Below are 17,424 nucleotides of genomic sequence, written 5' to 3'. Positions count from 1 at the left end.
GTTGACTGAGGACTATCAGCCATGCAAACAGTATGAGGTCATGGTGTGGGAGTCATTTTGCAGTTTTTTCTGCTCCTTACTGCCAGGTTTTACCTGGTGTTGATGGAAAGTGAAAACTTGCCATTTTACTGCCCAATCAAAAAAGGGTTGGCAGACAGATGACAAACCCTCTGATGGTCATTACTCTTTTGGGCCATATGATGTGTCTGTTGGCGGTGGAGACAGAATATTCTCCTTTTTCGATACACTAAAGGTCCACCAGATTCAAAATGTAGCGGGTGGACCTCCACTTTTGCGGAGAGGATACATCCTCTCCGTTGCGATGGAATACTTTCTCCACCAAACTTTAAAATGGTCTTGAAGTTCTGATAAATTTTGAAAACACAGTACATTCCCAAAATCATATAATGGGGCAAGGGAACCCAAACAAACACTGCATTTATGTAAACAAAGACAAAAAAAATCAAAATGTCTGTGACAACGCCATCTTTGTACTCTTTAACCCTTTCACTGCGGCTGCGATTTTACCGCTGTGCGGTAAACAAAAGAACAGGGCGGGCCGTGACGAACCCCAGCTGTCATCAGCACACGCCCACCGCGGGGCGTGACGGCTGGGGTTCGTCACCAGCATGGGAGGGGTTAATATGATACTAAAGTAGATAAACAATAGACAGTTCTGAGCTCTTAATTGTGTCTAAAAATGTCAATGGATTAGGCAGTTGTGTTGGCTGCATTAGCATGTGAGCAAGAGTATAAAAGGAATGAACTATGGAGATTGAAGAACTAAAACAACGATAAAATGAAATAGAGGCAGTGTGGATAGAGGATATACTAAGGTAATCAAAAGTAATGGTAGAATTACAGGCTGATGGTGATGAGGAAATTAAAAGGATGGGGGGGGGGCAATGGCTAAGAGGAGCGGGGAAGTGCAACGAAGTAGAGGCTTTCTGTTTACCAAGCAACAAACTGGATAGAATGAGGAGACATTCACAATTGAAGAGTAGAAAGGCATTCAGAGAACTAACAAAGAAAGGGAGAGACTGACCTGTGAATTATCAGCACAGAGATGAGGAGATCATGATAATTAAAAAGAAGGATGTGCTGAGGATAGACAAGAGAAGCTGGCAAAACAGACATCATAAAGCAGAGGCAAGGATAGAGAAGATGCGCCACACCAGCCTACCCAACAGAAATGGCTAGAAATATGTATAGTCATCAAAGAACAGTTCAGAGATGGAGGAATATCAAAGTTAGACACCTACTTCAAAAGAATAGGGGAGGTAGAGAAGAATCAGAACAGAGGAGAGAAGAGTTTATATGAGCGCCTAGAAGAGGATTTAATAATAGACGAGACAGCAGTTTCCATATAATGAACCAAATAAAATCCATATTGGGAGGGGGTAGGGTTGTTAAGCTAAAAAGAGGGCTTGAAATAGGCCAAACATTTACGGAGCTTAGAAAGAAAGAACAGAGGTATTTGAGATAAATGAGCAGGGTGAGATGGGTCATACAGATATTCTCTCTGGGGTGGGTGAATGGAAGTTTATTTACGAGAATGTGGGATGAAGCCAAAACTCACCAAAAGATGAAGCTGACAGAAAGTTGCAATGTTGAGATGAATGAGAAGGTATAGAGGACATGCGTGTTTGGCTGAACGTGACTCCAAAGTGAGGCTTATTGGTTTGTATGAGAAAGTAAGCAATGTAATTCAGCCTCAGGTGCCATGGCAAATTTTAACAAGCATTGGCAATGCCAATAGGTCTGGCTTTAATAGAATGTTATGCAGTAATGTGAAGCATTACAAAAAAATAGCCCAGGAATAAATATGTATTTGTGTGGAAGCAAATAACCGTAGGATAATATTGGTGCGTGTTAAAAGGTCAGGTGAAAGTTACACTTTCAAGCCAGACAGAAACATCTATGGAGGTTAATGATAACCCTCTTTCCACCTGTGCTGCTGGCAGAGAAAGACACCATAAAATATCGAGTTATCTAAGAAACTTTGATCGCATTACAATGCCATGTGTGGGTCACTGAAAATTCAAGCTCAGACAGCTGGATATGTAAACAAAATGAACACAGCTGTGTGGAAGGCAAGCACTCTCTTTAAGGAAGCACACAACTTCGGCCCAATCAAAACATATATTCAGGGCTCCCAACATGTGGGCGTAGCCAAAGCCCCTCTCTAGTGAAGCTCACATAATTGTCTGGCGACTGCTACTCTACCAACCAGGACCACAAAAAGGAAAGGAGGGGCTTAGGGGTCGGGAGTAGGAGAGGACAGTGGAAGGATATATGAAGATCATTAAATAAATGCCATAACAATGTAGTGTGACTTAACCAGGGCACGAGTCGGGGTACCACGCGGGTGGACGGCATCCCCCCACTTATTTCCGAGGGTTTTTCAGGGTGGACGCCGTCCACCCTGCTAAATCAAAACCGCGTCCACCATTAAAAAACGGGAGCGTGGCGCGCACAAAGTAAATAAAGCATTTCCGTAATTTGAACCGGGCACAGCTTGCCCCCACCTCCCTTCTTGACTCCGATGCTGTATGAAAGCTCAGACCCCCAGCAGCAACACTGTAGAGGCACAGCGGAATGGCAGCCCTCACACCTCCAGCCCTTGATGAGCTGTTAAGAGGTGCGTGAAGGTGACAGAGTGAGGGGCTGCAGCTTCAGGAGCAGGGGCATCCATTCACATGCAAACAGCCCTGAATGCGTCTTGTATCTGCTATTTAGAGGAGGGCTCACACATTCCATTTCTACCCAGGGCCCCAAACATCCGAGACTCGGCCAGATTACACCCCTGATTACACCGAGGCAGCACGTGGTTCTCTTCACAGAGCGTAATTACTGTCACTAAATTGTAAGCAAACCTTGGTTCTTCAAACATGCATAATGTAATACAATAAAGAAATGGCACAATCGCACCCACACTGATTAACAAAGTATGGAGGACAATCAGTTCAATCAGTTCTCTCGGAGTATCTCCTGTAAGTACTGTACATCACAGTGGGGGATGGCATTTTGGACAGAGAGCCTGTCTTCTCGTTGTCTTGTGCAGGAGGGGGCGAGAAGCCCAAGATGATACTAGAATACTGCATGCCCACCCCTGTGCCCACCCTGTGGATCACGTTCCCTCTCCTGTGATGACTCCTGCTCCTGTCCCCCCATGTTGTGGCTCCAGTCCACCCCCCGCCTGTGATGGCTCCTGTCCCCCCATGTTGTGGCTCCAGTCCACCCCCGCCTGTGATGGCTCTTGTCCCCCCCTGTGGTGGATCCTGTCTCCGCCCTGGCTGGCTTCTGTCCCAGTCCTGGAACGGCCCCTGCAGCGAGGGTGAAGTTCTTGATGGGCCTCTTCTCAAAAGGGCTCAGCTCAAAATTAATATGGAAAGGTGGGCGAGTAAGTAAGTGAAGGGATGGGTGAATGGCTGGATGAATTAGTGAAAGGGTGAATGGATGAATGAAAGATTGAATAAATGGATAATGAGAGAGGATGGATGGATTGATGAGAGAGGAAGGATGGAGAGAAAAAATGTAAATAGCTGGATGTATGGGTGGAAGGGTAGCTGGATGATTGATGAGGGGAAAGATGGATGCGGGGAAGGATGAGGGATGGAGGGGAAGGATGGATGAGGGGAAGGATAAATGGATGAGGGGAAGGATGGATGGATGAAGGGCAGGATAAATGGATGGGATGGATGGATGGGTGAGGGGAAGGATGGATGAAAGGAAGGATGGATGAAGGGAAGGATGAAGGACGGATGGATGAGGGGCAGGAGAAATGGATGGGATGGATGGATGGGTGAGGGGGAAGGATGATGGATGAGGAGAAGGATGGATGGATGGATGGATGGATGGAGGGGAAGGATGGATGGATGAGGGGCAGGATAAATGGATGGGATGGATGGATGGGTAAGGGGAAGGATGGATGGATGAAGGGCAGGATAAATGGATGGGATGGATGGATGGGTGAGGGGAAAGGATGGATGGATGAAAGGAAGGATGGATGAGGGGATGGATGGATGGATGACGGGAAAGGATGGATGATGAGGGGAAGGATGGATGGATGGATGGATGGGTGAGGGGAAGGATGGATGAAAGGAAGGATGGATGAGGGGAAGGATGGATGGATGACGGGAAAGGATGGATGATGAGGGGAAGGATGGATGGATGGATGATGAGGGGAAGGATGGATGGATGGATGATGAGGGGAAGGATGGATGGATGATGAGGGGGTGGGTGAAAGGATGGATGATGAGGGGAAGGGTGGATGGATGGATGATGAGGGGATGGATGGATGGATGGATTGATGATGAGGGAATGGATGGATGGATGATGAGGGGAAGGATGGATGGATGGATGATGAGGGGGTGGGTGAAAGGATAGATGGATGATGAGGGGAAGGATGGATGGATGATGAGGGGAAGGATGGATGGATGATGAGGGGAAGGATGGATGGATGGATGATGAGGGGAAAGGATGGATGGGTGATGAGGGAAAAGGATGGATGGATGATGAGGGGAAGGATGGATGGATGATGAGGGGAAGGACAGATGGATGGATGGATAGATGATGAGGGAAAAGGATGGATGGATGATGAGGGGAAGGATGGATGATGAGGGAAAAGGATGGATGGATGATGAGGGTAAAGGATGGACGGATGATGAGGGGAAGGATGGATGGATGATGAGGGGATGGATGGATGGATGATGAGGGGAAGGACAGATGGATGGATGGATGATGGGTGTGTGAAAGGATGGATGGATGGAGAGTGGGTGAAGGGATGGATGGATGGGTGGGTGAAAGGATGGATGGATGGAGAGTGGGTGAAGGGATGGATGGATGGATAAGTGGGTGGGTGAAAGGATGGATGGATGATGAGTGGGTGGGTGAAAGGATGAATGGATGGATGATGAGAGGGTGGGTGAAAGGATGGATGGATGAGTGGGTGGGTGGATGGTGGATGGGTGAAAGGATGGATCAGTGGATTGGATGGTGGGTGGGTGAAAGGATGGATGAGTGGGTGGGTGGATGGTGGGTGGATGATGGGGGGTAGGTGGATGAGTGAAATGATGGATGGATGGATTGATAAGTCCAAGGGTGAATGAATGGACATATGAGTGAAAGGGTGGGTGTAAGTATGGATGAGTGAGTGAAAGGGAGAGTAGATGGACAAAAGGATGAATAGATGTGTGAAGGAGTGAAATGATAGATGGATGAGTGATAGGGGCAATGAATGGATTCATGAGTGGATGAGTAGATGGATGGATGGGTGGGTGGATGGATGGATGGAAGGAAGGCTAAGTGAAAGGGTCGATGGAGAGAGAAAGGGAAGATGGATGGATGACTAAAATAGTGGATGGGTGGAAGGATTAGTAAGTGAAAGGATGGCTGGATTGGTGAAAGGGTAAATGGCTGAATGGATGAGTGAATGGATGGATGGGATGAAGAGTGGATGGATAAGTGTACAGATGGATAGGGTGAAAGGGTGGATGGATAATGGAGGATGAGTGAAAGGATGGATGAGTGAAATGATAGATGGAAGGATACATGATGGATAGGTTTGCAAATGGTTGAATACTTTTGGAAATGGCTGGGCTTACTTATATACTATTGCCCGACCCCCGATGTGTCTGTAAAACGTACCTATTGTCCTGAAGTTTTGTCCTGAATTTTGACCTCCTTTCCAGAATTTGTGTCCTGAATTTTGACCCTTTGTCCTGAATTTTTACACTCACCGTCCTGAATTTGCACCAATGCCAGTTGGTCACCCTAATTCTTTGTGCGGTAGAACCGAGGCTCTTTAATACAGCAACATGAGAGTGTCGAGAGAGAAACCTGGCAGAGTGCTGCCAAAGAGCTCTCCCACTCAGAATATTTCATTATTCAAGTGATCGTGAACAATTAAGGGTAAACTGAGATGTGAAAAACTAAACACAATGCGATGCGGCTGCACGAGACTTGAGGAGTTAATTAAGTATTAGTACTAGCAAGTGTGCTGTAAGTTAAATTAAAACATTTTACATGCACTGTGCGCCTCGTGCGTGTAGAATCAGAGTCCCACTAGACCCGGCCCTGCCAATTAAGTGCCGGCGCTAAGCACTGGCACAAATTAAGCCCTGCATTGAACAATTGACACCAGGCTACAAAATGTAAGTAGTATGATGGTGTACCCTTGTGTGTTCTTCTGTGTGTCGCTGTTTCCACATGGAATGTTTAATGATGACAGCAACGCCCCCTTCTAGTTTGTGTTGTTGGTCTGAATTGTATAATTTTGTGGAATGGGGAGGTGTAGGATGGCGCTGGATTGTTCATTTAAATATGACTCCATGATGACGTCTGATTTGGCATTACGTATGTCAGTATATTTTTAATTTAGGCTCAATCCTGTCAGTGTTTGGATAATTGCACTACTGGATAGGGGGGCACAAAGTTTTGCAAAGGTTCTGCCCGCTTTCTTCAAGGGGTCCCCACAAAATGTCATCATGAGCTAGGCCCACCCCGATTTTATAGTAAGTAGTCTCTGTAAAGGGGGAAACAACCATTACAATGCATGAGTCATAATCGGCCCTTTTTTTAGGAACTATCACAAAAATAAACAGTATTAATACAAAGTAAAGCAATGTTTATATTTTGTTGCACTGAAGTAAATTAAGGCAAATAAGTCAAACTAAAATATACCAAAACTAAATACATTTCCTAAAATAAATAGAAATAAATAAATCTGCTAAAATAAATACAATGGCCAGTTAATATATCTAAAATTTAGGCATTGACCCAAGTTAATGCCCCGGCAGCTCCATTGTCTTCAGCCAAGATTCCCAATGTTAGACTAATGTTCTGATTTGTTACCTTTGCTGCAAATTGTAAAGCGTTCTGATATCCTTCGGGATCAAGTACGCGCTATATAAAACTTTATAAATAAAATAAATAAATCCCGCCACAGCTAGAGAGAGGCAGCTGGAACAAAACTATTTAATACAGAGTCGCTAGTTTACAATAGGTGGGGAGATAACATATAACACTCATCGTTAGAATAACGTGAATATGGAGCCCTACTGTGTGTAATAGTCATTGTCGAGTGTGGGAAGCAGCCTCTCTGGGAACCTGTAATGTATACAAAATCTTGCAGTTAAACTTTCCTATAGTGTTTTGAAAATGTGTTCATGTCACCTTCGCCAAACTTCATCCACATTTGGGCTGCTAATTCCTCCATGCAGGGACCTTAAGTCACAGGCTTAAGTACCAAGCAGCTTCAATTGTTAAATCTTGCATTATATGCAAATTATAGATCTGCCTTACATGTGATGTCACTTCCTGTTGTGATGTCACGTCCTGTTGTGATGTCACTTCCTGTCGTGATGTCACTTCCTGCCGTGATGTCACTTCCTGAGACCACGCCTACCTTGGAGAGTCCCCCCACTTCTTTTTTTAGGACTTGTGCCCTGGACTTAACTGATTGATACTATGTGCTTATAAAATACATAATGGATATATGTTTTACATTTTCACCTATGCTGTGACTTTGCGGATTCACAGGAAGCCCTGATGGAGGAGTTTGCAATAGCAGCACAAGTGTGGAAGCTAAGCACCTGTGACTTGTGTGAACTTGCCAGAAACAGTGTGCTGCAAAGTGGATTATCGGATAAGGTAAGAGCTTTCCTTTATTAAAGAGTGGATATTAAGTTAATAATCCTCAAAGTAAAACTTCTGTAGAGGAGGTAAAAACATGGTTGTGTAAAAGCACTGTTTAGCATTAGTATAAATAAAATATATTACCTTCACCACTTTCGTGAAGCTTTTCTAAAACATCACAAACGTTGACAGTTTCATGAAAACACGGGCAAGAATTCCTGCACAAAGTAGGTTTTTCAAGGAAAAAAACTTGTACCGGAACATTTCCCACCTTTCACAGGGAAGCAGACTTTAGCAATTGAATCAACTTTAAAATTGTGCAAAATTGAAATGTTTCATACTTTCAGAGAACGTTGTCTCCGAAATTATAATTACACTCACCCCTATTAATTATGAAGTTGATTATGATGTGATGAAAGTTCAGAGAAATGAGTGACATTTCAAAACAAACTGAGTCTACATACTGCTCCCGTATGGATTGAGGAACACCAATTTTGACAATTTTATTAATGAACTGCACGATTACTTAAAATCTTTACAGTATAAAATAAATAAAAGCTTGATGAACGTCCCGTCTCCCCCCCCCCAAATGTCCCGTCCACTCATAAAAGTAAATATCACTTTAAGTTAAAATGCTAACAGTTAGTACAGTTTAGTTGTCCAAAACAGAGTTCTTTTAAGAGGAGTAGAGTGTAGGTTGCTCCGTTGAGGAACACCAGTTTGGCCTGATTCAGAAAGCCATTTCTCGTACTACACATACATGAACGGTATAAAATGGCACCTTTAGTGCCTGTCATGGATCCACAAAAAATACTTAGCAGGCATAAATGCAGACAGTACTGCATACTGTTATTCCAGGACTGCGTATAATTATGTAGTAGTAAATCCTGTGAAAGTAGAGAGAATTGGAAGGAGTAGGGTGTGGATTGCCTTGAAACTTTGTGAACACCCACAATGTTGTAAGTTTGTGCCCATTAAAAATTCCTTTCTGACCCCTTAGCACACAGGAGATAGTAAGATGTACTCCAGCAAAGGGCTGTAGTAACTTCCCTACCAGGGTGGGAAAGGGTGCAGAATAACCCCAAATGTTGTAGCAGTTTAAATAAAGGGGATTCTACAGTAGGAAACATTATTTCCCAATGGAAAAAAAGAATTACAAAAAAATGTGCAGGTGCACAGCATGGCAGCCTGTTCCACAATGTGAAATTGCACTGTGTCTACAACTTTGCACTGGGGAAGTAGCACTGTGAATAAATGTCATTTGATATTACCACTAGTGTGTCTGATATAGTTGGGGGGCGTGGCTTGGACGCCGATCGGGATGGCGGCGTGAGCTCGCAGCTCCGCGCGGAATCCCGCTAATTCTCCTGTTTTTGGGACCCTAGGCGACCCGAAAACGACTCTCCTGCCCTCTGAAGAGTAAGGGGACGGCTGGGCGTAATCGGAGAATCGCTGGGGGACTGCTGGCCCCGAGGAGATCGAGGAAGAGGCGGCCGAGGTGTAGACAGGGGTGTGAAGAAAATGGCGGCGAGGAGGTCGGATGGTCCCGAATCTCGGCCCTGAGCCCGGCTGCCACCAGGCAGAGAGGGACCCTGCACCCGACTGCCCGACGCACTGGGATTGGCGGCGTGAAGCCTTGAGACCGGGGGACGCTGCCCGATTCACCCGAGGGACCCGAGGGCCCCGTCGGCTGCCGTCCCGTGACTCATCCTCCCCCCGCCGGACTAGTGGGGGTGACGGAACGGAGCTCATCCGCCTGGTCATTGCTCCTGAGTCCATTGGCGGTGACATTGTACTGCCTGGTGCCCGGTGCTCGGCACGGGCCCACGAGAGCACCCGCAGACCGGGTGGCCGGACTTGTGACGCAGCACCCTGACATGGCGGCGATCGGAGGGCCGACACCCGGGAGCCGCGACGGGGACTCGGCGACATCGACCCGGTTGAGTGAGAGTCCCTCCCCGGAGCTTGACCAAGAACAGCGGCTGAACCGGCGCTTGGATGCCATCCTTGAGGCGATCACCTCCACCAAGGAGGCCTTACATAACGACATTGCCCAAGTGGCCACGGGCCTGGGGCTACTACGGGCGGATCACGCGAAGCTGGCGGATCGGGTCAAGGATCATGACCAACTGTTGCTGGACCTGAAGCCCTCGGTGGTGACCGCGGAGCACAGAATTACAGACATTTTGGCCCGGCTGGACACTCTAGAGCGGAGGGCGGAGGATGCCGAAGGCCGCAATAGGCGGAACAACGTGCGGGTCGTAGGCCTGCCGGAACGGATTGAGGGGGAGGATGCGGTGGCCTACATGGAGAACTGGTTCCGCACTGTGGTGGCGCCGGAGGGGCTTACTCCATTTTTCACTCTGGAGCGAGCCCACCGGGTGCCCGCTCGTCCGCCGGGGCTTGGCCGCCCCCCCCGTCCAATGGTGGTGCGGCTCCTCCATTACAAAGACCGAGACCTTCTCATCCAGCGGGCCAGGATGTCGGGCCCTTACGGGGTGGAGAACAGCAAGGTGACGATATTTCCGGACTACACGCAGGCGGTCCAGAAGAACAGGGCATCGTTCCTTGCGGTGAAGAAGGAGCTCAGGGAGGAAGGCATTCAGTACTCCTTGCTCTACCCGGCCAAGCTGCGGATTATCATGGATGGCACCACGCACTTTTTCCAAACTCCGGATGAAGTTTGGCACTGGCTTGAGTTGTACAGAGCGGGGACGGACAGGACACACCAAAGTAGGCGAGACCAGCCCAAGCAGCCCCGGGTGCGGCAGTCACAACGTATAAGGTCCCGCAACAGGCGCCAGCGGGAGAAGCGGGAGGCCCAAATGGCGGCGGAGAAGAGGGACGCACTCGCGGCGACGGCGGCCATTACAGGGTCGCAACAGAATAGTGAACGAGCCGAAACGGACTCGGGAGGAGAGGGCAGCAGAACTGGAGAGGAACTATCGGAGGCAGAGAGCCAGAAAGGGCCGACAGTGACCCCACAGACTTCGGATGATATTATCTGCGGCTAAGATGGACTTTGGTCTTAATCGGGACTTCATGGTAGGGTGATATCCTGTTGTTGGAGGGCGGGTTGCCGGGTGGGGGAGTGTATCAGAGGGGATGAAGGGCGGACGCGGGCTCCGCTGGCTGGGGTCGGCGGCGACTCACCCCCCCGAGGCCCTTAAGGCCGACTGTGGTGGAGACCACAGGGTAAGTGTGCGAGAAGTTGGTTCGAGGTTTGGATGGGGGCGGCCATTGGGTTCGTGTGCTCTGTCCTGGGGAATGGGGGTTGGGGAATGTTTCAGTTTTGGGCTTGTTGGGGGGGGGGCAACTGCATTGGGGGGGGCATGGATCGTTGGAGTTTGAATTGGACTGTACGGACTTGGAATGGGGACATTACCTAATTTGAAATGCCTAACGTGGAATGTCCGGGGGCTGCGGACTATGGTGAAACGTCACAAAGTACATGCATACCTGGTACGCAGGGGGGTTCAGATAGCTATGCTCCAGGAGACTCACCTCACTAAAAAAGAGTGCGCTGCCTTGCAGAAAAGATGGCGGGGCCAGGTCTTTGGCACCACTTATTCAGCGTATGCCAGGGGGGTCTTGATCTGGGTGAGGGCGGGGATCCCCTTTCAGGTGCTGAATCAAGTAATAGATCCGGATGGCAGATTTGTAGCGGTGGAGGGGAGATTGTATGGACGGGATGTGGTGTTCTGTTGTGTTTATGCACCAAACACTGACCAAGGCCGATACTTTGATAGCCTCTCGGGGTCCTTGGCCTCCTTCCTGGCGGGTCCGATAGTTCTAGGGGGGGACTTCAATTCAATTACGGATGTGGCTCTGGATAGGTCCCATCCCCCCCTGGTGGACTCTCCTGTGCGCAGGCTGGCCGCGCACAGGAAGGACTGGCAAGAACGATGGGGGTTGCTGGATGTTTGGAGGGAGAGGCACAGGGGAACCAGGGACTACTCCTTTTATTCCGCCTTACACGATTTACATGTTAGGATTGACTCGGTGCTTTGCGGGGGCTCCCTAGCTCCATTGATCACCCATGCTGAGTACCTTGCTAGGACGATATCTGATCATAACCCCCTGTTGGTGCATATTCAATGGCAGAGGGAGCGCTCAGTAATACCAACATGGCGGCTTCGGCCGGAGACGCTAGAAGATTCTGTGTTCGACGACGCGGTCCGGCAGGGCATTGAAAGTTATTTCGGTGTGAATGATGGGACGGCGACGAGCAGGTCTGTTGAATGGGATGCGATGAAAGTGGTGGTGAGAGGGGTGTGCCTGGGTAGGTTCTCGAATGCTCGAACGACTGTGCTGAATGACCTAAAGAAAGCGGAGGAGACTTTGAGGGACCTGGAACGCCGCAGGCCGACTAGGCCAGATTTACAGGCCCAGTTATTGGACGCGAAGGAAGTGGTAGCCGCGGAGACGGAACGATTGAGAGGCTATGATTACAGGCAGTACATGATCAGGGCGCACGCAGAGAGGGACAAGGTGGGTACCCTCTTGGCCAGATTAGCTAGCCCGGAACTTAGGGGTTGCCCGATCCTCAGCATTATTGATGCACGGGGAGAGATGGTGTATTCTCAGGCAGCTGTAGTGGACCGCTTTCGGGGTTACTATGAGGAATTGTACCGGAGTCAGCTGGGAGTGGGGGTGCAGGACATCGTGGAATACCTGGGGGAGAGGCCGCTTCCGGTCTTGGACGAGGGTGACGCGACGGACCTGGGTAGCCCGATCACGCTTACGGAAATTCGAGTGGCTATCAAACATATGGCCCGTAACAAGACACCCGGGGTGGACGGACTCCCAATCGAGTTCTATCAGCACTATGTTGACGCTCTGGCGCCCAGGCTGCTGGCGGTGTACGCGGAGGCCTTCGAGAAGGGGGTGTTGCCTGCCTCCATGCGGGAGGCCTTGATAGTGCCACTCCTCAAGCCTGGCCGGGATGCCGCGGACGTGAGGTCTTATCGCCCACTGTCCATGCTGACGGTGGATTACAAGATCCTGAGTCGCGTCCTAGCCACTAGACTGGCCCCGCACATGACGGGCCTGGTGCACAGGGACCAGGCCGGGTTTATACCCACGAGGAGCACGGCGATGAATATCCGCCGCCTAGTGGGAATAATGGACGCCATCTTGGAAGGGGAGGGGTCGCCAGCGGTACTGTCCGTGGATATTGAGAAGGCCTTCGATAGTTTGGAATGGCCTTTCCTGGATGGAGTGCTGGAGCGGTTTGGCATGGGCGATGGGTTTCGGAAGTGGACGAGGGTCTTGTATAACTCGGCAACGGCGAGAGTACGATTGGGCGGCCTGGTATCTGCCGCGTATCCGGTGGGCAGGGGAACACGTCAGGGATGCTCTCTCTCCCCTTTATTGTTTGCCCTAGCGATGGAACCCTTGGCGGTCCATGCGAGGTCCGGCGACCGTTACGCGGGAGTGGTGGGGGATGGGCAATGGCATTATATATCGCTTTATGCGGATGACCTGCTCATGTACCTAGCAGACACCTCAGGGGCACTGGTCGGAGCGATGGAGTTGTTATCCGAGTTCGGCCGACTGTCGGGCCTTAGGGTCAACTGGGCAAAAACCTGCGTGTTTCCGCTGAGGGCGGGATCGCCAGCCCCTAGCAGCGACCTGGGTGTGACGTGGGAACCCTCTTGCATCGTCTACTTGGGTGTCCGCATTTACCACTCGGCCGCCGACCTCCTGGAGGGCAACATTGGCCGTTGTGTCCGGTCACTGCGGGGTAGCTTGTCTTTCTGGTCGACCCTACCGCTGACGGTCCTGGGCAGGATAGCATTGTTGAAGATGGTGGCACTCCCCCGCTTCCTTTACTATTTCCGAACGCTACCGGTTTGGATTCCCCAGGGAGTGTTTAGGGACCTGCGGTCAATGATTATTGGCTTTCTGTGGGGGCATGGTCGTCGCAGGGTAGCCTTGAGCACGCTCCTTCGCCCCAAGTTGGAGGGGGGCATGGCTGTGCCCGACCTTGAGCTATATTATTTAGCGGCGCAGCTGCAGGTCCTAACGCAGAATGTAGCCAGGGTGTTCCGGGGGCCGGAGGAAGACCGGGGTCGGGGGATACAGCGCCACGTGCTGTCGTACATCATTATGCAGCAAAGACTCGAATTACGGGCCCTCACCATGGAGGAGCGGACGCTCCGGCTGTGTTGGCAGAGGAGCCTTCGGAGAGCGAGGGCATCGCGGCCTTATGCCCCGGAGATCCCGATCGGGATGTTGACAGCTTTGCCCCACGGAGGGGACTGGTCCCCGCTGATGGATTGGGAGGACGCGGGGTTGCAGGTGGTGGGGGACTTGTATATAGATGGGGCGTTGGCACCGTTCGACGTGCTCCGGGACCAGTTCGGACTGCCTGACGGGGGCTTCCTACTGCACGCGGCTATAGTGGCTGCCGTGCAAAAGCACTGGAAAGAGGGGCTCCTGGAACCCGCGACGACTATGGCATGCCAATATGTGGTGATGGCGGCTGGCACATTTAAGGCTGTGACGTGCCTCCATAACAGGATGCTGAACGATGGGCTGGAACCACTCCATGGGCTCAAGGCGAAGTGGGAGGAGAGCGTTGGCCGGCCCATACCGGATACGGCGTGGGGCCATATCCTGCGTCGCACGTGGAAGGGCACTAGGAACGCGCGCTTTCAGCAGGTCCATTTTTATGTGCTCCATAGGGCCTACCTAACCCCAGAAAAACTGCAGCGGCACTTTAGGGTGCCGGATGCCTGTTGCCCCCGGTGCTCGCACCTAGGGGCGGACATGGACCACTTGTTTTGGGGATGTCCGCAACTGGGAGCTTATTGGGCTGAGGTGGGGGACCTCCTGAATGAAGTGACTGACAGGGAGGTAGACTTCGACATGGCGACGTGCCTATTGCTCTGGTTCCCGCATACTAAGCACACCAAGGTGACCAGTAAATTTATAGATCTGGGTCTGATATTGGCTCAAAGGGAAATATCGTGGCACTGGAAGGCCAGGGGGGGTCCCTCACTGCGTAGGTGGAAGAATGAGTTGCTGCGATGGTCTGACTGCGAGAGCGTGCTCCGGATGAAGCAAGCAGTGAAGTTGGGGAATGAGAAGGCTCTGGATGCAGCGCGTGCATGGGAGTTAGTGGTACAGGCTCTGCGTGATGCTTTGGTTGAGGATGAGGACGGCGAGGAGTAAGCCGCTGGACACCGCGGGGCGAACACAGAAGTATGACATCACGCACTGTAGGGGACCCATCCAGTTCAGTAGAGCGAAGCACACACCTTAGCAGTTGCCAGGGGGGGGGGGGCGTTGGGGGGGTTAGTTGTAGGGGGAGTTGGGGAGGGCCGGAAGCCGTTGGGAGGGTTGATGGTGGAGGCCTCGGACCTACTGGGACTGGGGGTATTGAGTGGTGGGCGGTTTGATTGGTTGGAACGGCCTGGCACGAAGGCCCGAATAGCCTAGAGCAGGCCCCGATGGGGGCGATTACGTTGATACCTCGGAGATGGCTGACGGGAATGTTGTTGCGGGTGGAGGGGTAAAAGCAGATACATGAAACGATCTTTCGCCAGGGTCCCATTGGGACGTGCACTGTGTTGTGCTCCTACGGAGCGACCTGATTTGCCGCCCGGCCTCCGGGATGCGGGCTGAATGGCTGTGTATACCTGTGAACTGTTACTGGTGGGGGGGGCCCGCAAGTGCACTGGCTGATTACCTTTTTCCTGTTGTTTATAACTCTGCAATAAAAATATATTAAAAAAAAAAAAAAAATAGTGTGTCTGATATAGTTTTCCAGGAATACATGTGTGTGACTCCCAAAAAGTAGTAAATCTGCACTCCTTTATAGGAGTACTACTACGAGAGCAAATGTATCCCTTTTTTTGTGAATCTGGGTTCTGTTGCCTAGTGGACGAATCAAAGAACGTTTACAAGGCTTTAAATTCTTTTTTAGGGAGTTGGCAATATCATGTTTTATCATTTCATGGAATTAATCTTAATTATGGAATTAATCTTACTTTATGCACAGAAAGGAAAGTATGAGGCTCTAGAGTAGGCAAAAGTACTTTAAGCTAAGATACAGAAAGCTAGGGAGAGTGGAGAAGTCACCCAATTAGAAATAAATAGGTAGGTTTTTAGAGCTTTACCGAAGGCCAGTTTGTATTGGATCTTTCGCAGTGCGGTGGGTAGATGGTTTCACGCTGTCCTGGCCCATATAGAGAAGGAACGTTCGCCACATCTTGCCCGACGGAATCTGGGGACAGAGAGAAGCATAGCAGAGTTAGAGCATATGTTTCTCCCTGGTGTAAAATGTTGGAATTGTGAGACACAGCAAAAAACCTAGATGATCTGGGGGATGGCGGATGCTCCTTCAGCCTGTCCAGACACCCCTCTCGCCTCTGGGCACTGCGCCAGTACATGAAATATTTAAATATTTAATACGTGTTTCTTTAGACATGACTGGAAAACCAATAGCTTTCTAGCCACTGTATTTGGAAATTTGGGCTGTAAAATGAATGCTTGAACCCCATGTTTAAAACACATTGCCTTCCACCTTCCAGTACCCTGAATCATTCCCTCTTACAGTACAATAATGAAATATTTGACATGATTGCTTAAGATCCAGCCCTGTGTTGTTTTACTCACCCTGTGCATTTCAAGGCCTTGGTGTAGCCTCACTCTGGCACAAATAGAGGGGAGATCGAGCTTGTCACACAACGTGCTGTGTGAAAGTGCTTTTTGTGCACTATGTAGGTGGCTAATGAGTAATCAACATCTTTATCAATTCAGTTTCCTCTTATGAGATATTAGAGAAGTATAAATGAAACACTCTTCCATTGTCAGCATTTACTGCAACTATCCTACGACTGCTGATTCTGAACATGCAGGGGTAAAGTAATGTTATAGTTAGGTGAAATGCTCAGTACCAACATAGCATTTTAAACTCTAAAAACCACTGAAATTGAACATTTATAGTTATCCCAAGTAACTATAACTTGTGTCCTTAGGTAACTATTACTCGCGCCCCCACACCCTCCCTTTTACTTAGTTTTGCAGTTCCCAGTGATGGAGACTTTAGAAGTTAGGGGAGGGGAGTCTTTGTGCCCCACTTACCCTTAATAAATACGATGGGCCCCAGGGGATGGGGTCCCCGGCCCAAAAGTGGCCTGTAGAGTTGGGATGCCTGTCCCCCTCCCCCTCAAAAAGATATTAAGACCCGGCGATGGGGTCCCTGGGGCCAAAAATGGACTGGGGAAGGGGGCCCTATTCCCCCTCCCCCTGAAAAAGACATTGGGCCCCAGGGGATGGGATCCGGGGGCAAAAATCGGCCCATGGAGACGTGTGCCCACTCCCCCTAAATTATATGTCGGGCTATGTGGGATTGAGTTCCCAAGGCTGAAATCGACCTGGGAAGGGGGCCACTCATGCCCCCTCCCTCAGAAAAATAAACCCTTCTTCCCTTCTTCCCTCTCTGGCCCTGGCCTAAGGGGGGGGGGGGGGGAGGTTAAAAACGAACAGAGGAGCCTGTGAATGTTTTTTTTTTTTACCACAAATTTGGGACCCCACCACCAGGTTAAGGGGGTGACAGGGGAATCCTACCCTGGCCCCTTATGTCTTCTTTTTTTTACTTTTTAAAAAGTTTTGTGGAGATTTGCCAAACGACACCAAACTTATTAGCCACACAAAAAACTAATTTCCTACATGATCAAAGGTTTATTCTGCACATTTGTTGCATTTTCCAGAAGCCAGCAGCGGTTTGACAAATACCAATGTGGAGTATGTTTGCATCAAAATAATTTACAGTTT

General features: G+C 49.8%; 1 protein-coding gene across 2 annotated transcripts in view; it reads left to right on the top strand.

Annotated features, from left to right (window-relative positions):
* AMPD3 (adenosine monophosphate deaminase 3) overlaps nt 1-17,424 on the top strand; it is a 119,165-nt gene that overhangs the window by 97,810 nt on the left and 3,931 nt on the right. For both annotated transcript variants that reach the window (XM_086955957.1, XM_086955956.1), the window contains exon 14: nt 7,543-7,653. In XM_086955957.1, the coding sequence (XP_086812083.1) occupies nt 7,543-7,653 (111 nt within the window). The remainder of the gene's footprint in view (nt 1-7,542; nt 7,654-17,424) is intronic.

This window comes from Lissotriton vulgaris, chromosome 2_1, assembly GCF_964263255.1.
Source record: "Lissotriton vulgaris chromosome 2_1, aLisVul1.2, whole genome shotgun sequence".
Taxonomy (NCBI): domain Eukaryota; kingdom Metazoa; phylum Chordata; class Amphibia; order Caudata; family Salamandridae; genus Lissotriton; species Lissotriton vulgaris.
This window is presented reverse-complemented; position numbering and strand designations above follow the sequence as displayed.